The sequence below is a fragment of the Rhincodon typus genome, chromosome 25 (genome assembly GCF_021869965.1).
Source record: "Rhincodon typus isolate 14 chromosome 25, sRhiTyp1.1, whole genome shotgun sequence".
Taxonomy (NCBI): Eukaryota; Metazoa; Chordata; class Chondrichthyes; order Orectolobiformes; family Rhincodontidae; genus Rhincodon; species Rhincodon typus.
In genome coordinates, this window is record NC_063356.1 from 16,603,627 (window position 1) to 16,630,912 (window position 27,286).

The 27,286-nt window shown below is 38.9% G+C and overlaps 1 protein-coding gene across 4 annotated transcripts in view; it reads right to left on the minus strand.

Annotated features, from left to right (window-relative positions):
• Positions 1 to 336: 336 nt before the first annotated feature.
• camk1gb (calcium/calmodulin-dependent protein kinase IGb) overlaps positions 337 to 27,286 on the minus strand; it is a 38,000-nt gene continuing 11,050 nt past the window's right edge. For 3 of the 4 annotated variants that reach the window (XM_048612081.1, XM_048612080.1, XM_020527088.2), the window contains exons 4-13: positions 26,663 to 26,788; positions 26,388 to 26,462; positions 23,977 to 24,115; positions 20,989 to 21,112; positions 18,796 to 18,871; positions 16,551 to 16,663; positions 11,935 to 12,013; positions 10,829 to 10,916; positions 8,043 to 8,485; positions 2,642 to 2,871 (exon numbers count right to left, since the gene is read on the minus strand). In XM_048612081.1, coding sequence (XP_048468038.1) covers positions 2,781 to 2,871; positions 8,043 to 8,485; positions 10,829 to 10,916; positions 11,935 to 12,013; positions 16,551 to 16,663; positions 18,796 to 18,871; positions 20,989 to 21,112; positions 23,977 to 24,115; positions 26,388 to 26,462; positions 26,663 to 26,788 — 1,354 coding nt within the window. In that variant the 3' untranslated portion in view covers positions 2,642 to 2,780. Of the gene's footprint in view, positions 482 to 2,641; positions 2,872 to 8,042; positions 8,486 to 10,828; positions 10,917 to 11,934; positions 12,014 to 16,550; positions 16,664 to 18,795; positions 18,872 to 20,988; positions 21,113 to 23,976; positions 24,116 to 26,387; positions 26,463 to 26,662; positions 26,789 to 27,286 lie in introns of those variants that run through there. The other variant, XM_048612079.1, reaches the window with a different exon arrangement.

The following is a 27,286-nucleotide window of genomic DNA, read 5'->3' on the forward strand; positions in this document are numbered from 1 at the left end:
TTTCACTAATAGAAAATACCACATAAATGTATTATTTCATGTGGTTTTTTTAAATGCATGCTAAATGTGGTCTTTCTGTATAATTGTACTTGCATTGCTGTGAAAGATTAATGCTGTGTAGCTCTAAAGTCAGATTGCTATTATGTATGGCATTGCTCAATGAAGTACATGTAATACAACAAATTAAACAGAACTTTAATATTACCAATATTTTATACTAAACCTTATCTAGGCTATATTGACCCAGTTCAATTCAAACTTGTGAACCTATTTATTGGAATGTCCTGTTCCAATATTTTATTTGTTTGGAATCAACTGTAAAGCAATCTCCAATTCAATGAGGAGCAACAGTCACAAGGTGGACCCAAATAACATGTTGTACATCTCCTTTCTCACTTCTGTGAAATATCTTCCCTTGCAGTGATTGCAGTTGTTTTCTCTCCATGAAAACCAAAAATGATTGAGTATCCATTTGTTCCACCTAGTATAAGGAATATTGTTTGTTTAAAATAATACCAAAAAATTAGCACAATATACAAAGATTGGACATCAGTAGCAAACAATTATCAATGTCCACATCCACATATATGCATGAAACCTGGCATCCTGCTCAAGGTGGAGGAAAAGGCAAAGGATGTTCCTTTAAATGCCGAGATTAGTAGGATGGAAAGTAAGGTAAAGGGGAACCCTATTGTTGTTCTGTGACAAGGGGAAGGATTGAAAGCATAAGAGAAAAGAAATTAGAAGCAAAACTGATTAATTTTTCCAATTCCAGATGTGGGTACAAGCGGCACCAATGTCATCATCAAAATATGGAGAAAGAGTTGTGGGTGGGTGAATAGATCAGCAGGATGCCACTACCAAACACATCTTACCACCCCCAAATGTCAGCATCCAAAAGGGACCATTCTCTCTGTGATATATTGGTCCCTTCCTCCATCACTCCTAATATTTCCTCACTCCCCATGGCACTTTCCCATGCAATTACAGAAAGTGTAAGAGTTGTCCATTCAGCTACTCACTGTCCAAAGCCCCAAACCGACCTTTCAGTCGAAGCAGCATTTAGCTTGTACTTCTTTCAATTTAGTTGATTGCATACTGCTCACAAGGTGATCTACTTTACACTGGTAAGACCAAATGTAAACTGGGTAACTGCTTTGTGGAACACCTGCGCTGTGAATTGCACCCCCAACCTTCCAGTTGCTTGCCATTTCAATTAATGACCTTCTCTCATGTGAACATTTCTGTTCTGGGCCTGATGCAATGTTCCAATGGTGCACAATGCAAACTGGCAGAATGCAACCTCATTTTCCAGGTAGGTACTTTGCAGTTTCTTGGACTAAATTTTGAATTCCATAACTTCAGAGCCTGACAGCATGATGCCTGTTCTCCATTATTCCTATATTCTTATCCTGTCTACTCTTCTCCCATGGGCTCATCTTGTATATGTCTTGTTTACTTCGTTCTCAGCCAATAGAACCTATTCTCACTCTTCCACACCTTAATTAACCTCCATCTTACACTTCTGTTTCTTTTTCACCAAAATTAGAATCCCTTCATCTTTAGCACTGGGTCTCCATTCCATCTGCTCCCCTTGCTCCTCCTCTGCCCTATTAAATATATAAAAACACTATTTTCCAACCTTTTAGTTCTGAAGAAGAGTCATATCGTACACAAAACAGTAACTGTTTCTCTCTCCACAGATGCTGTCAGACCTGCTGAGTTTCTCAAGCATTCTCTGTGCTTGTTTCAGATTTCCAACATCTGTAGTATTTCATTTTTATTCTACATACATGGTGCAAAAAAATCTTGTGTATTATAAAACTTAGTAGAAAAATATATGGTAATAATAGAAAAGCCTGTTAAAGCACTTAAAGAAACCCTTTTACATTAACAAAGCTGCTCAATTAGATACAATTTCACCTGACTTCAACCCAGCCAATGTTATAAGTCAAAGTAAATTTACTGATGTGGTCAAAGTTGTTATACTACACGATGTTCGTTATGCTAATTATGGATAAATTTATATCCATAAAATGTAAAGGAGAATTAATATTGTCAATATAAAGCAGATAGCTTTTATTTACACCTGCAGTCTTTACTTTATGAATGAACAGAATTGCAAAAAAGAGATCATCAGAACACCATCCACAACTAAGGAGGTGGTCTCGATGGAGTGCTCCTGTTTGGCAGAAGATCTAGAGAAATAGCAATGGATCCTCCTTGAAATTCAACTTCCTACATTTTCATGAGTTAGGAAATGCACACCGGGGAAAGCATATTGCCAAGTGGCTTGAGTATGCTGTTAAAGGGGGAAAAATCCTTCTTAAGTGAAAGGAGATTGAATTGCCCATTCAAATGGTCAAATTTTTTTTCTCTTATTCTTTGCACCCTCTGCCTCTTTACTGAGCTGACAAGTTCCTTTATATACATCTGTCTGTTCCTGGTTTTAATATTTGCCACATAGTCCATTAGAAAATTGCAAGTACATGCTGTGCAAGATTCTCTGACATCAACCAGACAAGGCGAATGAATTGATCAGGTATCCATTGTAGGAAATGTGAATATGAATATCAGATGAGAGTGAAATTTAAACTAGATAAGAGTCAAAAACACAATGGTAATGCCCTTGCTCCTTCACTTTCTGATTTAATACGCAGTTTTTATTTCCTGTAATTTCACAGGGGAACAAGTTATGATTTCTCTTGTTTAATACTATATTACACTATTAACTACTTACAGGTGCATGACAGTAGTCTAGTGCATTCCAATGACATACATTACATAATCAAGCACACCCCAGTCTTTGTGTTGTTGCCCCGTTCAAATTTAGGCCATTTCTTTGGGTTTGCATGTGGACATGAAGTTGATCTGTCAAAAAATCAAAGATGTAGGTTTTGTTACAAAAAGAAATGAAACTGTTATGCAATATTTAAACTAGATCTGCTTCACATTCCATTGTTAGCTTTGCATTGATAACCCTGAGTGGGTAGGAAACATTGAGTTGAATTCCCCAGCCACTGAACAACATGGGCCACAGTGAGAAATTTGAGAAAACTGCATGAGATCAAGAGTAAGGAGATTCCCAAGATCAAGAGCAAAATGTTCCATTTTCCAACCAAGCACTAAATGGTGAGATAAGATTCTCGGTAGTGAGGGGGCGAGATGCCTATTTCCATGCATTAAAATGCATTGCCATTTCATTCTTACCTAATCTCACCTCATTGATATGCAGTTTCCCATTTTCCCCCCTGCTGGATAGAAACTATTACTAACATGAAAGATAGAGCAGTTACCTGGTTACCCTAACTTGCTACTCACTCCTTTGACCCTCCTTCTTGGAAATCAGTCCCTAACATTTCAGGGCATGCTCCATAAACAATGACTGCATGCACCTCCTGTCCACCCAGACCTCCAGGTCTCTGTCAGCAAAGCAGGGCTCCAATTTCCCCCCTTTCAAGATGTCTAGGGCAATGGACAGGAACCATGCAGGGCATCTCCAAACTGCCAACATTTGACTGGCTGGTGTCAGGAATAACGTGAGGTCCCAGCAGTGCCAAGTATTTCTGCCAACAGTGGTTAGGATGGTACACTGAGTGGGACTTCAGAGGGACACAGTGAATAGGCAATGAGGCAAGTTTCTGAAGTTCGTATCAGAAAACTCATTAAGGCATACACAGAGAAACCCTCCGATGAACACACAAAAGTCGACAATGAACTGATTTCTAGTAAAATTTAGTTCATTGAGTTACTTCTGGGAATACTATATTCCAGACAAGTTGAGACTTTATGCAGTCAGTCTGTCCTAGTTCTGAACATATCATTAAAGTAGTTTTAATAGTGCTTTGATAGTTGCCTCAATGCTTTGGAATAAACTGATCACTTTTGATCACCTGAGAAATTTGCTGATTAGGAGAAATCAGTGAATTGTGATCAAATCAAATTGGTACAAAGTATAGTAAGCATTGTTTTTGGATCTTTGGAAGTCATAAATGGTAATACAGTCTCTTTTATAATAGTACTTTCTCAGTTTTGGTTCAATCTGGAATCTTTCCATTCCCTCAAAATAAACAATGTGAGCTCATCAGGCACCTTTCCGTTTGATTTTGGTCTTTACTCAACAAACAAATAACATTCAAATTCTGAAATCAGGTGGGCAGGCACCCATTTTCGGCAATAATACCCATTAGTCAAATGAGTGTCAACATTCTAACCTGAATAAAGATGTCCCTTCCAACATAATAAATAAATTGATGAAGTATTGATATGCTGCCAATGATGCCATAAGCACGTGTATTTTGAGATATTAAAGGCTTAGTATCATTACTTACTTGATTCTATCTCCTCAATCCAAACAATAATCACAAAATTATGATCATGTTCTTTAAGAAGTTAAATTGACAGGATTCATTTATTTACTCACACATGGTTGGTGGAGCGAAGAGTGGCTGCTGATTTTGACATTCAATCTCCAGCTACAGTATGTTTTCCATGATTATAGACGATGAATGTGGTGAACAAAAGACTATTTAATGTTTATCATTCAGGTGGTAAAAGCCTTTTACTTTTCAAATATTTTATCGTTGAGTCATATACTTGTGCAAACAAGAGAGTAGGTGGATGGCCCTGTGCCAGGCATTTTATAGAGGTGCTGTATAAAACGTTCAGAAATCTCCCTCATATTTATTCTTCTCTGTGTCAGTTTGGGGGAGTGGCACTGAGCAGTGCCCAGGAAGCTCTTCATGAGAGATACCTACAATCAGCAAATGAGCAAAGTAAGGGATGCAGCCTAGACCTCAGACTTGTACCCCAGTTGTAGGATAAAGGGTTAATTTCAGCGAATGTGCAGAGCAAGCTATGTCGTTGATGATGCCATGACCACATGATGAACATATGATTATAGACATCATGTTGAGAAGATTCTGAAAGCAGCATTCAAAACAGAAGGGCAGTGGGTGGGATTGCTCCCAAACTACATCAAAATGCCTGGGAAAACTCAGAGCGGTGACCAATCAACCAAAAGTTGCTCCTTAAATTGATTGGACAGAATCACTAATCAGGTGGTCCTCCAATCACAGGCTGCTGATATGTTCATAGTGAACCAGCTGGTGTAGGAAATGAAACCTCATTGGAACCTTTCGATGAACTCCCACGTGAGTTAGTTTTTATCAGAGTGGGCATGTGGAAATAAAACTGGAACAACATGCAGACATGGATCCTACCTTGCCACTTCAAGTCACATTTAAAAACATCAAGGTATCACAACAGGCCAAACAAATGACAGAACTGGAGAAAATGTTTCATCCGCTATCAAAATGCCTCAGAATTAATGGCCTAAACAAAGAACGATCATTCAGTAAATTGTTTTACAATGCGGATGGCATTACAAATGATGTGCTTGCAAGGCAAGGGATAAACAAAGAGACAGCCACCCGTGAGGATGTAATTGGAGCTTTTGATTCGAACTTTTGTGTTCAGCATAATTTTTTCTCATTCAATTAAATGTTAACAGGGGAAACAAAAGCCTTGGCGAGGCATCAATGCCTTCATTAATGATATCTACCATTTGGGAAATAATTACAGTTCAGAACTCTAAAAGATAACTTAAGCAGAGGCAGAATATTGGGTCAGAGTTTTAGAAGAGATTCTCTCATGCTTCCTACTGTCTAGGAAAGATCTAATACTGATTGGAGCACTCCAATGGGCTAGACAAGCTGACATGCAAAAACAAAATCAAGTCATTATTAAATGAGAGAGAAGAATCTTTTGAAAAAGCTGTTGGTTCTACTCAGTATATTGGATGCAAAAACAAAATTACATCATGGCAGTAGCCAGGGAACCACAAAGAAAGAGGGCAGATGCTCTCATTTTATGTTCCCATCATGGCAGGAGAAAGGTTCATAAACATCAATAAAGTCCCATCCAAGCTGTGGATAGCCACATGCCTGTGGGCAAGTCAATCATTTCAAAGCAGTACATCACTCCAAGGAAATTTTTCTCTTAAAGTTGTGGGAAAAGCCTTCAAATGAAGCCATCAAAGAATCGGGAAACAAAGAAATTGCCTTTTCCTGAAGAAATTAAGGAATGAAATGGTAAATACCAGCATACCAATATTGAGGTCAATGGACACTGTCCAATTTTAAACTGAACACAGAAGCAACATCTCTTTTCTGTCAGATAAGGCAGTCACATTATAAGACAGCCATTATCAGTTAGATTACAAGGTCCAGGCGATATCAAACTGAAGATCAAGTACAAACACTGCAAAAACTTTGAAACACAATATATAATCCAGAATCAAGAATACTCTTCAAGCAGAAGGGCGAGGATCTGAAATTTACAAAGTGAATTAAATCAGAGACCAAAACAGTGAACTCAGACTTACATTCTTAAAATTATTTAAGGGTTTTGGCAAGCTTAAAGCAGCATGCCACACCACGCTCAGAGCAGATGCAAAACTCATTGGAGATCTGTTTACACCAAGGAAGACCCACTTCCCCTTCTGAATAAAGAAGTGAAGTAGAGGCAATACTTCAACGAAGTATTCATTCACCAGTTACCAGACTTACCCAATGTTCTGGAATGGTACCTGTCCCAAAACTAAATGGATCCAATACATCTAATCCATCTAATTTGTGTCAACCTTCCTCTGTTGAACAAAGCCATAGAATGTGAAGTACATCCAATGGCATTAGGAGATTGAAGCTGAGCAAAATTTTCAAAGGTTACTATCTGCACAGGACTGGATGCAAATAGCAGATTCTAGCCGTTCCCCACTGAATGACTTCATCATGTCATTTAAACATTACCGTTTAAACCATCTACCCTTCCAGATCATATCCATACCACAGATATTCCAGAGAACAGCATATTGGAAGGAATAGATGGCGTTATTTACCATATGAATAATATCTTCATCCAGAGTGTGCCAAAAGCAGAGTATGAATAAGAGAGGTATGCTGTCTGCCTCTTCATTTATTTTAATGAAAGGAGAGTTCCGTATTTCTGACAGGAGATTTCAATCAAAGTTCCTGCAGGAATGTGAAGCTGTACTTCCCATTCTGACAATTCTGTCACGGTACAGAAATGTTAGGGGAAGGCAAACCATGCCTCAGTATGGGGGAAAGGATCTGGAATAGGGAAACCTTTGTCTGCCTCCAAATGCTGAAGGGGTGATAGGGAAAAGGGTGCAATTCTAGAGTGTAGAAGATGGGGAGCAGGTCCTGAATGGATGAAGCAGGGAGATTATCAAATCCGGAGGAGGAGGGGAATGGGTGCGTCCGGTTTGAGCAGAGGAAGGGTACAGTCCAGAGTGGGATAAAAAGTTTTGGGTGCAATGGTAGGGGAAAGGGATCAGGTCCGGAGCCAGGTGAAGGGATGCATCAGGTCCTGAACAAGTGGGAAGACTTGGATCTAGGAGGGGTATTGTGTCATGGGTCTGGCGGAGGGATATGTGAGAGTTTGTGAGGTAAGCATAGGGGGTCAGTTGAATCATAACTCAGGATTATGGTTTTAATAGTCTAACATTTCCCGAGTAACAATTTACTTAAATTCATCAAAGCCCTCCAAATTTTCTGATTTATATGGAGACATTTAATGGGTTCCAGACATAGGAAGATTGCCAAGAAGAACCTTCAAATTTGAGCTATTCCCTTGGAGTCTGCTAAAGTGGAAATTCCAAAGGGTCCTCATGTGCAACTCCCATCTCTGCTGGAATAACAATTGTCTGGCCAATGTAAAATCCAGGTAGGTGATGAGAAGACTCTAGCAAAGGCATTAGCTTAAACTCTAGCGTTAGCTTAGACCTTATGCACAGAGTGAAATATGTGCAAATAAAGAATTACTTTAAAGAACAGCCAAGAGTCCAGTTATAGCAATACCTTGATTAAGAACTCCACAAGCATCACCAAGAACTCATGCTAATAATGACTGACTGTTAATATATACATTCTGTGCATCATAATCAACAAATATTATCAAATAATCAAATGAGTGGCCTTAAAACAAATCTTGAACAATAAGCTTGAACAAGCATTACTTACTGGTCTTGAGCTTTACTTGACGAAAGAGTTTTGGTTGCAGCAGTGGAAATCTCTGTCTCCTTTCCTTCTTCACTGGTGCCAACATGCACATTTCTATTTACTGCATAACTTGCAGCCATATCCTGTTTAGTTAGTCCATTGCTTTTCTTCACATCTAACATCACACAAGCTAATGCACTCTCACTAGTCCATTGGTGAGGATGCTCCTTTTCAACATAGTTTGATGAAATGCTCTGATTGGCAACTTTGATGGTCACCAATGGTGCTGACTCCTTTGTTGAAAGGTCTGTAACACTTTGTTGTGATAGATTCTTAGAAATTTGTAAATATGACCATTTGGAGTCACTCTGGTAGCAATTGTAACTGCATTCCCGTGATTGCTGGCCTGATGATAATTGTGTCTTCTTCATGTAATTCACTATTAATGCAGCATTGATTAATCGCTATGAAAAGAAAGAGGTCAGATAATTAAGTCACAAATATAGAAACTGTGCCTGGATGAGGTACACCTAAGGCAGAATCAACTAGCTTGGTAGAACAATGGTCATCAATGGCACAGTGACAATGAAGTACAACATAACTAAAGGAAATTCTTTAATCCTGTCATTAGAACTTAGTCAAAGTCAGCATGTTTGAAAAACAAAGCACACTAGTGTCCTCTAGTGGCACATTAATATCAGAACTAGACAATTCAATGCATTAATCCTATCAAAATGAAGAAATTTTCTTGAATGAAAGACAGGAAATGTGTGATCAAATCAGCAGGTAATCTTCATCAGTTTTTTTTTGACTGAGATTAGCATTGTAATGAGGGAACCTTGAATAAAATAACTCCTAAAAACATTACTTTGTACCACACTTTATGATATACCACAAAAATTTCTTTTCATAAATACCAAATGACTTTTCAAGGCTTTTTATAAGTATATTAAAAATAAGAGGATTACCAGGGAAAGAGTGAGACCTAAAGACTAAAGTGGCAATCTGTGCGTGGAGCCTGAGAAGGTGGGTGAGGTCTTAAATAAATACGTTTCATCGCTATTCACAGAGGAGAAAGACATTGTAGCTGGGGGTTTCATTTGGTAGGGCGAGGTTCTAGAACATGTTAAGATTAATAAGGAAATGGTATTAGATCTTTCAGCAGGCATAAAGGTGCACAAATCCCCAGTACCCGATGAGATGTATCCCACGCTGCTTGGGAGGGAAGGGAGGAGATTGCTGGAGACCCTGGTGGAGATACTTAATACTTTGCTGGCTATTGACGAAGTGCCAGATAACTGGAGGATAGCTAATGTGATTCCTTTTGTGAAGGAGGGCAGCAGGTTATTACAGACCAGTTAGTTGGAAATTATTGGAAAATGTTCTGAGGGATGGGATTAAACTATAATTGAAAAGGCAGGATTGATCAGACATGGTCAACACAGATTTGGTAGAGAGAGATCTTGTCCAACAAATTTAATTGAATTCTTTGAAAAAGTGACTAAATATATTGATGAGGACAATGCAGTTGATGTGGTTTACATGAACTTCATTAAGGCCCTTGACAAGGTCCCACGTGGAAGGCTGGTCTGAAAGGTAGGAGGCCATCGGCCACAAGGCAAATTGGCAGACTGGATCCGAATTTGGCTTAACAAATAGGAGGCAAAAAGTAATGGTGGATGGATTTTGTTTTGTGATTGGAAGCCTGTCACCAGTTGTGTACTGTAGGAATTGGTGGTGGGACCTTTGCTATTCATTACATACATTAACAACCTGGATGTAAATGTAGAAGGTACAATTAATAAGTTTGCAGATGATACAAAAATTGATGCATTGACAGTGAGGAGAATAGTCTCAGGCTACAGTCTGATATTGATCAACTGGTAAATTGGGCACAGCTATGGCTGATGGAATTTAATCTTGATAAGTGCGAAGTGATGCATTTTGGGAGGTCTAATAATGGAAGGACGTACACAATAATCTGAGGTTCCTCAGGAGTACTGAGGAACAAAAGGATTTTGATTTACAAATCAATAGATTCCTGAAGTCATCAACAAAGGTAGACAGGATGGTAAAGAAGAAATATGGGATGCTTGCCTTCATTAGCCAGGGCATAGAATATAGGAGCAAGGCAGTCTTGTTACAAATTGATAAACCATTGTTTAGGCCACAGATAGAATACTGTATGCAGATCTGATCACCACACTATTGGAAGGATGTGACTGCACTGCAGAGGAAATTCACCAGGATGTTGCCTGGGATGAAGAGTCTCCATTATGAGGAGAGACACGATAGGCTGGGTTTGTTTTCCTTGGAGCAGAGGAGATGGAGGGGGAATCTGATTGAGGTATACAAAATAATGAGAGGCATAGACAGAGTATATCATGAGAATCCTTTCCCCATGGCAGATGTGTCTAAGACCAGAGGGCATATAAGGTTAAAGTGAAGAGAAAGTGATTTAGAGAAAATATGGGAAAAAGTTTTTCACCCAGAGAGTGGGAGAAACAGGAAACATGCTGCCTGAGAGGGTGATGGGGGCAGGTACTCTCGCAACATTTAAGAAGCATCTGGATAAGTATTTAAAATGCCAGGGCATTGTAGGCTATGGACCAAGTGCAGGTAAATAGGATTAGTGTAGTTTGATGTTTATAGGTAAGCGTAGGCATGGTGGGCCGAAGGACCTGTTTTTATGTTGTATGACTCCATGACTCAATGACATGTCGTAGTTTAGTTTAACCAAGTTAAGTAAGGCCACTGCACTTTGCAGGTTTAACAAGAGTTTTAAAGAATGTTTCAGCAGGATTCACCTTCCAATTACTTCTTGCGAAGTTCTTTGTGGTCTGAACACTGACACTATGATAGATATCATGGAGTGGAGCAGTGTTCTCTGTGATCCTGTCAAGAGAAAGAGAAGATCAGTGGCTAGGTGGATCTGTGAGATCACAGAACTGCAAAATAATATACTTATGCACAAGAATCAATCACTCCTCATAATGGATATTTCTACATGTCTTATCATTACAGATATTGAATTAATGTAACTTTTAACAATATTTATTACTAATTTAGTGTGAGTAATTACACCAGTTGCTCGCACCAAATGTGGGATCAGAGTTTCCACTAATTGTTGTCCACCAGTCCAGTGCATGCACCTTTCCTTCCTTTAACTTCTCAGTTATATTTATTTCTGTTTTGTGCAGCTATACAAAACTGTCTTGGTAATTATTAAGACATTATATCAATGCAGTTATTACCACACACACCTCAGGATCTCAGTAACATGTTTTGTCAAAAATAGGGCAACAAACCAATCTAACAGTATTGTCAGGAATTGGCATTAAATCAAGCTTATGAGGTGTCCTTCATTCACTCTTCCTTATTCTCTGAATAACACATTTTATCCCCGGTCATTTCAAACTAACTCTAAATTTTCAAAGTCCTTATTCCTCTGTCTTCGCCACACTTCTGTCTTCCCCGAGTGTTGTCCTCTAGATAATGTTATAAAATTTGAGTGACCCATTGTAGTTCATAGATGCATTCTATATTGATGGCGAAGCAATTCTTAGAAATACAAATCTTTGTGAAGATCTAGGAACTCCACAGGAAATGTAATTGGTGCAAGCTTCGTGGTTCAAATAAGGATCAATAACTGAACCACTACACTGCTAACACAGATTGAATTCTTACTATTCTGTATAAATACTGTGCAACATGATTTTTACATGAATTGGAAAGCCCCTAATTCACCTCCAACATTCATGGAGTTACAAGTGAAAACCTGCATGAATCCTCAATAATTACAACATGCGATATTAGTTTTACTGTTTTCTTTTTCTCTAACACAGTTCCTTGTCTCAATTTGGTGAAAGGAAAACAATTTGCAAAGACTCAAAGCTGTCATATGAAAGTTTACCAAGGGTGTCGTAAAGCCTGTTCACAAGTGAAGCGCTTTGTTGGGTCCTTTTCCAGCAAGTGCCTGACAAAAGATTTTGCTGATTTTTTTGAAATGAAGAAAAGAAATAAAATGAAAAGTCATTTGGTCATAAGATAATATCATCTTACCCACTGTAAAAGCATTCCAGTGCAATAATAAACTTTATTGACAGCATTTCTTTTAAGTTCAATGTTGAAACATTGGGAAAGTCACTTTAAAAATCAGTTCAATTCTTGAAGAAATTAATTCACTTCAGAAATTTGACCAAAAACAGTGTGACTTGTATTACCATGGGCATCAAAGGGTATGGAACAAAAACAAAGTTGCTGGAAAAGCTCAGCAGGTCTGGCAGCATCTGTGGAGGAGAAAACAGAGTTAACGTTTCGGATCCGGTGACCCTTCCTCAGAACTGATGGTGGCTGGGAAAACGTCAGTTTATATTCAGAAAATAGGGAGGTGGGTGGGGTAGGGAGTAAACGATAGGATAGAGCCCAAAGAGAGAGAAAGACAGCTGGACAGACAAAGGAGTTGCTAACGATCAGGCTGGGAGGGTGAACAGTTGTTAATGGGAACTGTTAGTGACTAACAACAGGAGGTGTGTAGTGGCAGGCTATGTGGTAACAAGGCCTGGTGTGTGGGGTGGGGGGCTGGGACATGGGAGACTTTAGGCCCTAAAATTATTGAACTCAATATTGAGTCTGGAGGGCTGTAGGGTCCCCAAGCAGAAAATGAGGTGTTGTTCCTCCAGCTTGCGTTGGCCTTCACTGGAACACTGTAGCAAGCCGGAGACAGAGATGTTGGCCAGAGAGCAGGGTGGTGCACTGAAGTGGCAGGCAACAGGTAGTTCAGGGTGTTTTTTGCGAGCAGAACATAGATGTTCTGCGAAGCGGTCGCCAAGTCTACACTTTGTTTCCCAATGTAGAGGAGACCACATTGTGAGCAGTGAATGCAGTAGACTAGATTCTTGGAAGTGCAGGTGAAGTGTTGCTTCACCTGGAAGGTATGTTTGGACCCTCAGGTACTGGAGAGGGAGGAGGTAAATAGGCAGGTGTTGCACCTTCGTCGGTTACAGGGGAAGGTGCTGTAGGGCTGTGGGGAGGTGTTGGGGGTGAAGGAAGTGTGGACCAGGGTGTCCCGGAGGGAACGGTCCCTGCGGAAGGCAGACAAGGGAGGGGAGGGGAATATGTGTCTGGTGGTGGCATCTTGCTGGAGGTGGCGGAAATGGCATCGGATGATCTTCTGGATGCGGATGCTGGTGGGATGGTAGGTAAGGATAAGGGGAACCCTATCGCTGTTGCGGGAGTGAAGAGAAGGGGTGAGGGCAGAAGTGCGGGAGATGGGTCAGACCCGATTGAGGGCCCTGTCAACAACGGAGCTGGGGAATCCTCGGTTGAGGAAGAATGTGGACATTTCGGAGGCTCCCTTGTCAAAGTTGGCCTCATCTGAACATATGCAACAGAGACAGAGGAACTGAGAGAATGGGATGGAGTCTTTACAGAAAGTGGGGTGTGAGGATGTATAGTCCAGGTAGCTGTGGGAGTCAGTGGGTTTGTAATGGATATTAGTGGCCAGTCTATGCCCAGAAATGGAAACAGAAATGTCGAGGAAGGGAAGGGAGGAGTCAGAGATAGACCTGGTGAAAGTGAGGGCAGGGTGCAAATTGGAGGCGAAATTGATGAAGTTTTCCAATTCTAGATGAGAGAGGGAAGCAGCACCGATGATATCATCGATGTATCGGAGAAAGAGTTGTGGGTGGGGGCCGGAATAGGACTGAAACAAGGAATGTTCCATGTACCCCGCAAAGAGACAAGCATAACTAGGGCCAATGCGGGTACCCATGGCAACACCTCTTACCTGAAGAAAATGAGAGGAGTTGAAAGAGAATTTGTTTAGGGTGAGGACAAGCTCAGCCAAGCGGAGGAGGGTGGTGGTGGGTGGGGCTGGTTCAGGTCTTTGCTCCAGGAAGAAGCAGAGAGCCCTAAGACCCTCCTGGTGGGGAATGGATGTGCAAAGGGTGGAAGTGGACAAAGGAAATTCCTGTGAGTCTTCCTCAACAGTCTGCTACATATTATTCATTTAAAAAAGCACAACAGCAGTATAAATCACATTGGCATAATTCTAGACCAAAATGGCTCATGGTTAAAATAATGTCCAGTTTCATATATAATTTACTTTTCAGTAAGTGACAGTTTCCTTTCATTCTACTGGGAAAGCAAATGTTTCATATTTACTCCAGAAAACAAACATATCCAAATTTCCAGATCCTTTCATTTAATCCCCTTTTAATTTGTTTGGATATTTTTCAATGCATTTCTATTCATTTATCTCTCAGAAAATAGCAATATAACAGGGTAATTCAGTGTAGTGGTTTGTAAATGACATGGGACTTGGCAGCCCACTCCACTGAAGAAGAGTGCTTACCCTCTGCAAGTATTTCACTTTGCAACTTTTCCAATTATGTGCCAGCTGGATTGTGTGGCCAATGGCACTCAACTCTGACCTTGAAGACATCTACCCACAAACGTAAAGAAATCTCTGTGGCATAGATTTCCCCATTTCTGATGACAGTTCAAATTTGACACCAAATATTGAAAGGTAGCAAATTAGATGATTACCATTAGAATTAAAAAGTGAAAATATCATAAATAATCTTTGAAAAGAATTACTTAAAAATGTCTCAAATTTTAAATGTACTAGATAATTTTGACATTCCACAAATTATGGAATTAGCTGTTCAGAGCATATGTGCCTAGTTGTAATTATGAACTTAAAAAGCTGTTGAAAACTCACAGATTCATAGAAAATAGGTGCAGGAGTAGGCCATTTGGATCTTTGAGCCTGCACCATCATTCAATATGACCATGGCTGATTATGCAATGTCAGTATCCCACTTCTGCTTTCTCTCCATTCCCCTTGATCCCTTCAGTCTCAAGGACCACATCCAGTTCCCTCTTGAATATATCTAACGAACTGGCCCCAACAGCTTTCTGTCATAGAGAATTCCATAGGTTCACAACTGTCTGAGTGAAGAAGTTCTTCTTCATCTCAGTCCTGAATGGCTTACCCCTTATTCTTAGACTGTGATCCTTAGTTCAGGATTTCCCCAACATCGGGAACATTCTTCCCACATCGAGCCTGTCCAGTCCCATCAGGATTTTATATGTTTCTATGACATTCCCCCCTCATTCTTCTAAATTCCAGTGAGTACAAGCCCAGTAGATCCAGTATTTCTTCATATGTGAGTCCTTCCATCCCTGGAATCAGTCTGGTAAACCTTTGTTTGACTCCCTCAATAGCAAGAATATCCTTCCTCATGACCCTAGTCTCACACTTAATCAGACATACATAATTTAGCATGATATAATTTTTTTCAAGTTTTTAAAAGATAAAAGAGGAAGTTTTCACTAAGTCACTGATTGCTTCTGGATTGTTTTCTGGGGTGGTCCTCAATTGGGCATTCTTTCAAGGATCACAGAATCTCTGACAGTAGCTTCTGATTTCCGTGATATTCTGAAAATTCACAGATTCCCAAAGTTACTGTTAGTTTCAGTAATGATAGTGAACACCAATAGTTTCATCATCATTGCCACTCTAAAAGTCCATGTTCATTAGCCTTGATTCACCTGTTTCTATCCATTCTACTCACAGACCTTCTGTCCTATACAGAAATGGTGACACTATATAAAAAAGACACATTGCCCTTGTGCTGAAATGTTTCCTAAACAAGGTGGTCAAGTTTCAGAGTTATTTTGAAATCAGAAACACTTTTGTTGAATTTTTATGCTCTCCAGATACTTGATCTTATAGTATACATGTACACTGAAGAACTCAGAACAACACATACAGATTCCACAGAGATTTCATAGGCGTTTTGATATTGTTTCCCAGCAGTAGTTCTCTGAATGAAAGGCTCGTGCTTCCAGGGGCAATGTTAAGATATATATACTGATCATTTTGAGATCAATGGCCAACGGACCAGTTTTGTGAAGCTTTTTCCCAATTGCCTCCTGTTACCCTTTAAACACATTGCTTTGGAGGTGGAATGCCCTATTGCTAGGGGTATCATGATGCCATATCATATTGCCAGGGGACTCCGCACATGCCAACTAGCCAATCTGTCACGTGCATGCTCGAAATAGCAGGCCTCTCAAGGCAGCTAGTTCCTATGAAGGCCAGCTGACTATCATAAGAACATAAGAAATACAGACAGGAATAGCATCCAGAGTCCCCTGGAATATTGACTGGCAAATGCAGGAGAATAGGATAGTGAAATCCTTCTACGTCCCAAGTGGCACTATCACAGCACGTTGACAATACCAGAATGAAACTTCATGAATACAGGACAAAATTGTCCATGTAACATGTCCGACATTGTAAAGTCCAACAACATAAAACATGTATGTTAATGAAATAATTCAAATCGAGATCTCAATCTTGAATCCATGGTACTGACAGAATATACCTTAATACACTAGATAATTTGCACAGTTGATTTTTACAGGCCCACTTAGAATATCCTTCATTAATGGGATAGCAGACGGAAATCATTCAATGTATTAAGATATTTACAGCCTTCGCTGCAATTGCTCACACACCAAGTTCAGAAATATCATCCCAGAATGGAGAGTCAAATTCATAATCAGCATTTGAAATCCGTGCGAATAGTTTAGTCTCAGTCTCTTCATAGAAAGGAGGGTAACCACATAACCTGTGAAAATGAAACAAAATTGTTAGTCTGAATCCTTTGGGTTGTTGCTTGAAACTTGGTAGTTATCAATAATTTGGTGATTCCTCTGCTATGTTGGGAAAGAAGCAGTTTAATGGTTCAAACTTCAAGGGAGAAATTATAGCCTTACACCACCACCAGCAGCGGGATTAGATGCCCATTTTGCACTGTGTCCTATTTTTTTTCTACCAATTTCAATTGTAGCAGATTCTTGCTGGATGCATTCATTTAAAATGACCCTTCCTACCACCCCAAACACTTGACCCCAATTTAAGTATTTGTTTTATTAATCACATTTTCTGAACTGGTACCCAATGCCACATTGTACCCATCTTACAAGCGATTCTTCATCACAACCGGACTTACATAATTTATATTTCTTCTTTGTGCGCAACCTGTTTGTTTTTCTAATTGCCCAAAACTATGCATCTAACTTCCAGAAGGCTTTCAGTACAGTCCCACAGCAGAGATTAGCATGAAAAATTAAAGTCAATGTGATTGGGGGGGTAGCGTATTGAGATGGAAAGAAAACTGGTTGACAGACAGAAAACAAAGAAATGGAATAAACAGGTCTTTTTTACCGAATGGTAAGCGGTGATTTAATGTTACCGCAAAGAATCAGAGCTGGGATCCCAGCTACTCATAATATATATTAATGATTTAGGTGAGGGAACTAAATGTAATATCACCAAATTTGCAGATGACACAAAGTTGGTGGGAGGGTGAGCTGTGAGGAGGCTTCAAAGATGCTTCAGGTTATTTCAATAAGTTGAGTGAGTGGGCAAATACTTGGCAGATGCAGTTTAATGCGGATAACTATGTGATTATCCACTTTGGTAGCAAAAACAGGAAGGCGGATTATTATCTGATTGGCTATAAATTGATGGAGGAGAATACAAGAACACAACACAAGAAAACAAGAACTAGGAGCAGGAGTAGGCCGTCTGGCCCTTCGAGCCTGCTCCGCCATTCAATAAGATCATGGCTGATCCTTTCGTGGACTCAGATCCACTTACCCGCGTTCTCACCGTATCCCTTAATTCCTTTATTGTTCAAAAAAAATCTACCTTTTTTTTAAAAGCGTTTGCTGAAGTAGCGTCAACTACTTCACTGGGCAAGGAATTCCATAGATTAACAACCCTCTGGGTGAAGAAATTCCTTCTCAGTTCAGTCCTAAATCTGCTCCCTCTAATCTTGAGGCTATGCCCTCTTGTCCTAGCTTCACGCGCTAGTGGAAACATCCTCTCTATTTTTATCTTATCTATTCCCTTCATAATTTGTGCAATGAGACCTGAGTGTCCATATACACCAGTTGCAGATGGTAAGCATACAGCTACAGCAGGCAACCAAGAAGACAAATTGTATTTTAGTTTTCATAACAAGAGGACTTGAGCACAGGAACAGCATATCTTGCTACAGTTACACAGTGCATTGGTGAGGTCACACATGGAATATTGTGTCCAGTTTTGGTCTCCTTATCTGAGGAAGATGTTCTTGCTATAGAGGGAGTGCAGCGAAGGTTTACCAGACTGATTCCCGGAATGGCAGGACTGACTTATGAAGAGAGATTGAACCAGTTAGGATTATATTCACTGGAGTTCAGAAGATTGAGGGGTCAGTCTCAGAAAAGTATAAAATGCTAACAGAATAGACAGGGTAGATGCAGGAAGGATGTTTCCATTGACAAGGGAGTCCAGAACCATGGGTCACAGACTAAGAATGTGGGGAAAACCATTTAGGCCAGAGATGGCGAGAAACATCTTCACCCAGATAGTGGTGCGCCCTTGGAATTTGGTACTACAGAAAACAGTCAAGTCCAAACATTGTATAATTTAAAGAAGGAGTTGGAAACAGCGCTTGGAGCTAAAGGGATCAAAAGATATGAGTGAAAAGTGAGAGGTGGATTGAGTTGCATGAATATCCATGATCATAATAAATGGTGTAGCAGGGTCAAGGCCTACTCATTTTCTATGTTTCTACATTGCCACACCTGCTGAGCTTTTCCAGCAATTTCTGATTTTATTTCAGCAATTTTCGGATGGCTCATATTTCAGCATAATACCTTTTTCTAATGGAATCAAGTCAAAATTCTTTACATATATTCAGAAACTTACAGAATGTATGCAATTACTCCAATAGACCAGCAGTCAATGGCTTTGTCATATGGTTTTTGGTCTAGAACTTCAGGAGCTTAAGAGAGATAAAATGTATTAGTTTCTTTGAAGAGGTATTTATACTGAAATAAACAGAATGAATAGATATCTTATCTAGAACTACAGTCTTTGTTATAGGAATGTTTGATTAATTGTTATGACATAATTAGTTAGTTATCAGTTCAAAGCTTTGTTGATGTCTGATTGACTATTTAAACCTGTGTCTGTTTGGACATAAAAAAATGCAAAATAAATTGCACAGATTTTTGTTAATTTTGTTTCCATTTTACTGCTAATTTGAATTTGACATCTAAAACATCTGACAGGCAGACACTAGACATAAGCTGCACAGATATTAGACAGAAAATATGTAGTTCTCCCATATCTGTGTGCATAATGAGTCTGAGATTACACTGTCTGATCACTATAGGGCAGATACCACCTAACTGCAATGGGGGAAATATTATAAGAGGTGAGTATAACATTAGAAGAGTCTCCCACTTACAAAACTTAAACGCATAAATAAACAGATTTTCACTTAAGGTGAAGAATCACTGGGATAGCTATGCACATTATCTGAATTTGTGTCTGAGGGATCCATTAATAGAAGCATTTCTATCATTTAAAAGGTATGTCCCTGAAATAATTAACGCATTCCTGCTATCAAATTCTGTGAATACTCGAGGTCTATTCTGGTTAAACATGTTATCAACATTATTGAAGTATAAAATAGAAATAAAAAAGCAGTATTTCAGATATTTGTGATTTTCTAAACAATACTTATTGAATATCACAATGGGAAATTTGAAAAGTGGAACTTTTCTTTAACCAGCGATAGCTTCAAATATTCCATGGTTGAGCACACTGCAAGTGAAATGCAGATTAAAATGTTACTCTTCCACTTCTCAAGAAGTATATTCTAACCGCTAAATGGCCGCACTTCCTTCTAAATACATATATGCCTAACAATCTGTGCTGTTTAGGGACAATTTTACTTTACTAGCAATTTTATTAAGAATAAATAAACACATATATCTTAGATCTAAAACCATTTTTATATTGAAAAAGTTAGATTCCAGGGTGCCAGCATGCATAAAACAGCCCTCAGCATAAATCTGATTTTCTTAGAATTACCATTGAAATTATAAGCATGGGTTTGCGTGTTGTGTCACCCATTCCCAGGAATGTTCAATTAGATTTTCTCAATCCTCTTTAAAATAGGTGAAATTCCAGCTTTAGGTCCCAGAAGAGATTTATCATAACTTTAGGCAAGTCTTATTTTACAGTCTGCCTTATTTTAATAGTGTGTGAACACAGGAAGGTAGTGCAGTTTTCCACAGCTCAGACTCATCTGTCTGCTTGCTGTTGGATTATAACCCCATTTTCACATTCCCCAATCTTTCTCTTGATCATGCTTAGTTAAACCCACTACCAATATTTGTAGATATTTCATACATAAATGCAGCAGCTGCCAATTGATTTGGTTCACAGTACTAATTCGGCTCATCAGAGATCAGGAATCACAATGCAGACAATTTGAATGCATGGAACAGAGCCATAGTGCACAACAAAAGATCCACATGTGGCTCCCATTCTTCAAGTTTTCTTCACAAAAGGCAGGTCTTTGGTGATTATTTGCTGAACCATGGCAAATTGCTGTGGTTTTATTTACCACAGGTATGGGGAAGAAGCAGGTCCAAGTCTACTTCAGCCGTAACAGGGATCAAACAGGACTGTTGGTGTTAATCTATTCCATGGGCTAAATTTTAGCCAACTGAGCTAACTAGACTCCAAGTGTGGCCCAGAAGGCTGAATAAATATTGCATGGCCTTGTGCCATGCAAACATTTGCCTAAATAACAATAACTACACATCAAAAGCAACCCATTGATTATAAAAGCATCTTGAAAAACCTTCAGGACAAGATGAAACACTAAAGTAATGTAATCTCTTTCTCTCTAAAGTCAACTCAATTCTTGAGAAAAAAAAACCGATAATGCAAGAAATTTTTACAGTTTTTGAATTTAGTAAAGGCTGTTGTGCAGAGAGTCAGCAATGAAACACTCTTATCTCATTAACTATCACAATATCCTATAGTCAGCTACCAAAGTTCTATTGTCTACTTATGAATTAATTCAATTCATAAAACACCTACCCACATAGCCAGGTGTACCACATGCTGTTGACATCACACCCATGTCCAGCATTTTTGAAAGACCAAAGTCACTGATCATAATCTTGGAGTTTTCATCAGGGCTGTAGTACAGCAGGTTTTCTGGCTATGAGAGAAATTGTAACATTAGTAACAGTACTATAATATTCCTCGCTTTAGATCACTGGTGAAGCTACATTTTGAACATCGTAATAATTACTGGACATTATTGGGTGCTTTGAAAAGAATATGAATCTGACAAGGTTCAGAATAGAAAACTAAGGCATGTTGCTGTGAGGAACAGAACACTTTTCAATTCAGGCCATAGATATCAGTATCAAACACACTCTGGCCAGATATAGGGAATTGCATATACAATAAAGATCCCACTATTTTGAAGTGCCAAATATATCTTAACAACTAACCTCAGAAAAGAAACACTCCTACTCATCTGACATTTATCCCTTTCCCACCCTGATCATCTCAGCTGAGATTTGTTGTTTGGGGACTATGATTCACAATCATGAGATTCTGGACTGAGAATGTCCAGCAAAACTCAATGTTTGGGGAAAAACAAAGTTAAAGTTTCTGGTGGATGATCTGACAAAACCTCTGAAACGCATGTGTGAATATTATGGCGATGACAGACATCCCATCTGAAAGTGCTGAAAGCAGGTGTTCCAGTCTGCAGTAGGACTTGGGCAGCAAATTTGGCAGTGGATGTCAATTAAATGACTGCTTCTATCCAAAGAAATTGTTGGTTCAATCAAAGGGCTGGCAGCTCAGCTGCCTTAGCAGCACCATTGCTTTGGATGGCCTTTGTTGGAACTTCAAAATCAGGGAGAAAGCCTCAGTGGCTGGACATGCTTGGAAAAAGGTTAGTGGGGTTGGGGGAAGGGTCCACAGTTTGGGACAGAGGGAGGAGAGAGGTGGCTTGCTGAAAATCCATTGTCACAAGGTCAGCCATTACTACTAGGCTGCACATCCATGGAAGGTGGGGTTTCGCAAATAGAATCCTTTAGGAGAATGCTCATTGGATGGTCTCCTTCTACAGTGCTGGGCCTCCCAACCTGAGATGGGTAAAATGTCTGTGAGAAATTAATGGCCCTCAATTGGTTATTTAGCAGCCAGCTGATCCAGCACACCTTCCCAAATGTTGAATTGTGCCATTTTCTAACCTTCCTGTCTCCAAACCCATTGCCAAAGTGTTGGGAAAACTCAGCTACTAACTTTATTCCTCTCTCCAAAGGTGTAAACTGACTAATTTTCAAATCTACAGGATCTCCACTATTTTGCTTTTGTCTTGAGAATATCCAGATCTATTTCAGATAGAACTTCTATAGACCTTGAAATCAAACCAATTTGCTCCCATGATTCAGATCTTTAAAATTCTCTGCCACATGACAAGTTAGATACAAGCTGGATACTTGATTTTTTTTAAAAATGTAGCACTGGAGTACATTGAAGAATTGCTTGTTTTAAGCCAATGACAGAGATAAAGAGAGTTGACTTTGCAAAATTGCAATCTGGTCATATTTTGCTTCCCCATTTAAGCTTCTGCTTGAGATACTGGGACTCTCTTCCTGCTCTGAATTTTATTTATATAATGACAGTATTTATGTGTAAAGAATGCAGTGCCCAAGGTAACAAGCTGGCTTAGTCTAGCATGTACAGAGTGTCTTAACTGTCAAAAAGACCATTGCACACTGGTACTTATGTGTGAAAATATTTTCATTACAGAGCCTATTGAGAATATTTTCACGGTTACAAATAATTGTAAAAACCTATTGAAAATTGGTCAATTGGACTAATGACGCCTTGACACCGGCTGTTATTAAGATTCGCGAAACAATTCAAAAACAGGCAGTTTTCCATTACCATGCTTCTGTATTTATAGATTACAATTATTTAATTAACTTTACATATGTCTTGCATAATTGACCTTGAAAGTACTTTATCATTATAAGCAATGAATCCAGTATCAATAGTTTGATTTAGACGCAGCATACAGTGAGGGGATAGAATGCACATCCTACAAAAAACTGTGGTGCTGAAATTTGCCCTATTGAATAGAATGAAATCAGCTTAAAGCCAATTGACAGCATTTAGTGCAGCGTGGCTGAGTTAATTTCTTGTTCATGGTGAAGATCAACATCACCCAATTGAATCAGTTAATTCCATTATGAATTGAACTGTTATCTCTTTCTGAAAAGCATTTATTTTATCCTAAGCTCTGCAGTGCAGTTTGCAAAGAATCACATCTGATTGATGTTCTGTCCAAATGTCCATGAGCCATCACCAGATCTTTGAACAGCTTTAATCAAAGTATTTAATAATTTGCTTATACCATTGCTTTCACTTCTACATTATTAAACCCTTATGTGAGTTTAGACAGTTACAAAGCTGTTTTTTTTTGGTCAATAGTGTCACTGGACTAGAAATCCAGAACCCCAGGCTGAGGTTCTGGATACACAGGCATAAACGGCACCATGTCAGATGGTGAATTCTGAGTTCAATCATAAAATTTTAGAATAAAAAATAGACTACGTAGGCACCTTCGATTGTCATAAAAAAAGTATTTAGGGAAAGAAATTTGCCACCTGGGCTGGCCTATATGTGACTCCAAACCCATAGCAATGTGGTTGACTTTTAACTGAGCAATTAGGAATGGATAAAAATGCTGGCTTAGCCAGCAATGTCTACATCCCGTGAATGAATTTTAAAAAACTATCATCTGAAATGACAGGAAATGCATTTTCTCCCATCCAGGAGAAAAATGATTCAGTGTCCACCTGGGGATTACTCTGTGCAAAAAGCTACACGTGTTTCATAGAGTGCAAAGGCATGGAAGTTGTAAATTGCAGACCCCTGCATGATATTTTCCCTTTATATATTAAATATCATAATAATTAATACTTCCTGAAAAGTTAGAACATCGTTTGTTCATTATTGTTTTTTCAAATATTTTCATCAGCAAAATGATTTTAATACCTTTAAGTCTCGGTGTACAATTCCATTCTCATGCAGGTATTTCACAGCATCAAGTACCTGCTGAATCAGAATGCTGGCATCTTTCTCTGTGTAAACCCCACGCTCTAGAATCCTGTCAAAAAGTTCTCCTCCTAACACACTGGAAATAAATGCAAACTTATATGCTTCATCAATGACAAGGAATGCACACTCACAATGCTTGCATCCCAATACTTAAAACATTGTTTTATTCCCAAGAAACAATGGCACAGAGTCCTCTAACCAGCTTAACAATGATTTGAACTTTTATCGTGCCTTTAGCATGGTAAAACATTCCAAGGCACTGCACAATAGAGTCATCAATTTGCAGCATATACATTCCTGCAGAAATCAGTGATGTAACAATAAAGTGGTGATATAATGCTGAAATATCCACCACTTATAATATTCTCCAATGGTAAAGATCATTACATTGGCAACATATTCTTTACTGAAACATTCCTTCCTCACAATTGTGAGTTACAATCAATAATTCCATTCAATTTAATACCTTTGTAACGATGCATGGAGTAATAGGTTCTTTGAGATCGAACTGTTTTGAGAATTATGACATTAAGACAATTTCATGATGACACAAGGAAAATTTTGGTTATTTCTCAATGAGATTCTTTGTTTTTCAACCATAATCTCAATAGAAACTCTGGAGAAACTACATAAATAACACTTATATAGTTTCTATGTAGTTTCTGCAATCTTCTATCAAGGGAACCTAAAGATCCCTTTAGAAAATCTACCTTGACGTGCAGCAGAGATTCCATGATAGTCATTGCTATTCATTGTAATCTTGCAGTTATAAAGAAAAAAAGCCTTCCATAGAGCCTTTCATAGCTCAGAACCTCCCAAAATCACCTTCCAGCCATTGAATTATTTTTAAATCATAGTCATTGCGATTTGAAAAGATAATTCCAGTCAAATTACACACAGCTCCCACAAACAGCAATGTGATTAAAATCAAATAATTTACATTTAAGAAGGCTGGTTGAGAGATAAATATCAGTCGAAATACCAAGAAGAACTGCCCTGCACTTCTTAAAAATAGTGCCATGGGATTTTCTACATAGGCCTGAGAGAACTGAAAGAAGCTCAAATGAAGATCTCATTTGAAACTGCAGTGACTGTGATTCCGTATACACTGTTCTCCCTTAAAATGACAGTGCAATGCATTAGTGACCTTCTGAGTCAAAGTCAGATGTGTTACACGCTGAGCTACGTCTGACACACCTAAATGTCAAAAGCTTGATTACATCACAGGCTTCCAGTTTGGTACTGATATTGTGCCGATCATTTTCTGCTGGCCTATCCAATGAGCATTCCATTCAAAAACATTTATTGGCTAATCTCGTGATTACAAAGCTGCAACTTCAAGGTGGCACCATAAAGAATGGCAAATATTAATCTGTCAGGTGAGGTAGAAACAATAGGGATAATCTTCCAACATTGTGCTTTTGGCAGGGTACCTAACCTATCAGGAATGCATAATGTTACGCATAATTTAAAGTGGAGCATAATGCATTGCAAATGCTCACATTTTTGATATGCCAAACCAGAATGCGGGCTCCCCACTGGCAGCATGAAATTGAATGCCATCCCATGTTTATTCGCTCCCTGGGGAACGGTTCTGTACAGGTTTTACCTGGTCTTCCAATTGTGGCTATTGCACTTCACACACCAGCTCCAAGGTGTGGAATTCCCTCCAGAAACCTTTCCACATCTCTATGCCTCTCTGTCCTTTTTTTTAAAACATACTGCATAAATCATTCTTCCAAAACTAAGGTTTTGGTCATCTTTCCTAAAATCTCGTTTTTTAGTTCTGTGTCAAATTTGTTAGCTCATACCATTGCTCTGCATACATGTAGTCCTGCACTGTGGTTTTACTAGATTAACTACATTCTGCAGTTGGCAACTTTTCTTAAATGCAATAAGCAGATTTCTGTCATGATGACAATGACAGTGAGGCATAAATGGGCCATAACATCACCATTTGTGGTGAGTGGAATGAGATTCCAGAAGAAGTGGAGGATGTGGGTACAGTTACAATGTTTAAAAGACATTTGGATAAGTACATGAATAGAAAATGTTTGGAAGGATATGGGCCAAGCACAGGCAGGTGGGACTAATTTAGTTTGGGATCATAGTTGGCATGGACAGCTTGGACTGAAGGGTCTGTTTCCATTATGTATGACTCTATAGCGCAATGCCTTGCAATGTTTTACCGTGCTAAAGGTGCTATAAAAGTTCAAATCAATGTAGTCACTCCCCACAACACAGATCTGTCAGTTGCATCTACATCACTGACACCACACGATTTATGAAATGAAATGAAGTATGAATCACGGAAAGAGGTTCATAAAGTGAATTGGAATGCTACTCACAGTTGCATAACTAGGTAGAAGTGAGTGGGACTTTCATAGATGTCCTCCAGAGCTACAATGTTTTCATGCTTTATCCTGAAATCCAGAAAGATAAGGAAAAGCACTGCAATTATTCTGCAATCTCCAGGGCAAATGGGGATGAGCAATAAAATGCTGGGTCAACCAGCGACACCCACGTCCAATGAGTGAATACAAAAAAAATTGCAATAGTACATTCATTTAAGTTACGCAAATGAATTGCAAACAATGTGTAAGTAAAATAAAAACAATCTTACCTTCTCAAAACGGCAATTTCATTTTCTAATGAGATGTCATTTACATCATTTTTCTGAACACATTTCAAAGCTACCATTTTGTCAGTTGCCCTTTCTTTTGCCATATACACTTCGGAAAAGGCCCCTCTGTCAGGATAAAAGAAACATTAGTTATTACATGCATGAGTAACAGCGTAGTTAATGATATCTGTATTATCCAACAATTTTCATACAATAATGTGTCCTAATGTGGGGATGGGACTGTTTTCTATACTCTGCTCACTCAATAATAAGCACAATTTTACAATTCATTCGTTGATTTGGTAGAGATATAGGACTCTGAAGAAAAATTTTACCTCTTCTATGCAGATAGTGATATGGGAGAACATTATCATCTGTTATAGATCCTGCACTATTTTCATTTCAATGACATCAAAGGGATGAAAATCAGGCAGATTTCACAGTGGGAAATGATTCGCTACACCAGATTACCTCTACTTATCTGTGTTCAATGCAGTTTTTCAAAGTCCTCCCTTTTTTTTGAAGTAAAACAGCTAAAATAAAGTTGTCTATGTTGGAGACAACAAGGTGCAGGGCTGGATGAACACAGCAGGCCAAGCAGCATCATAGGAGCAGAAAGGCTGA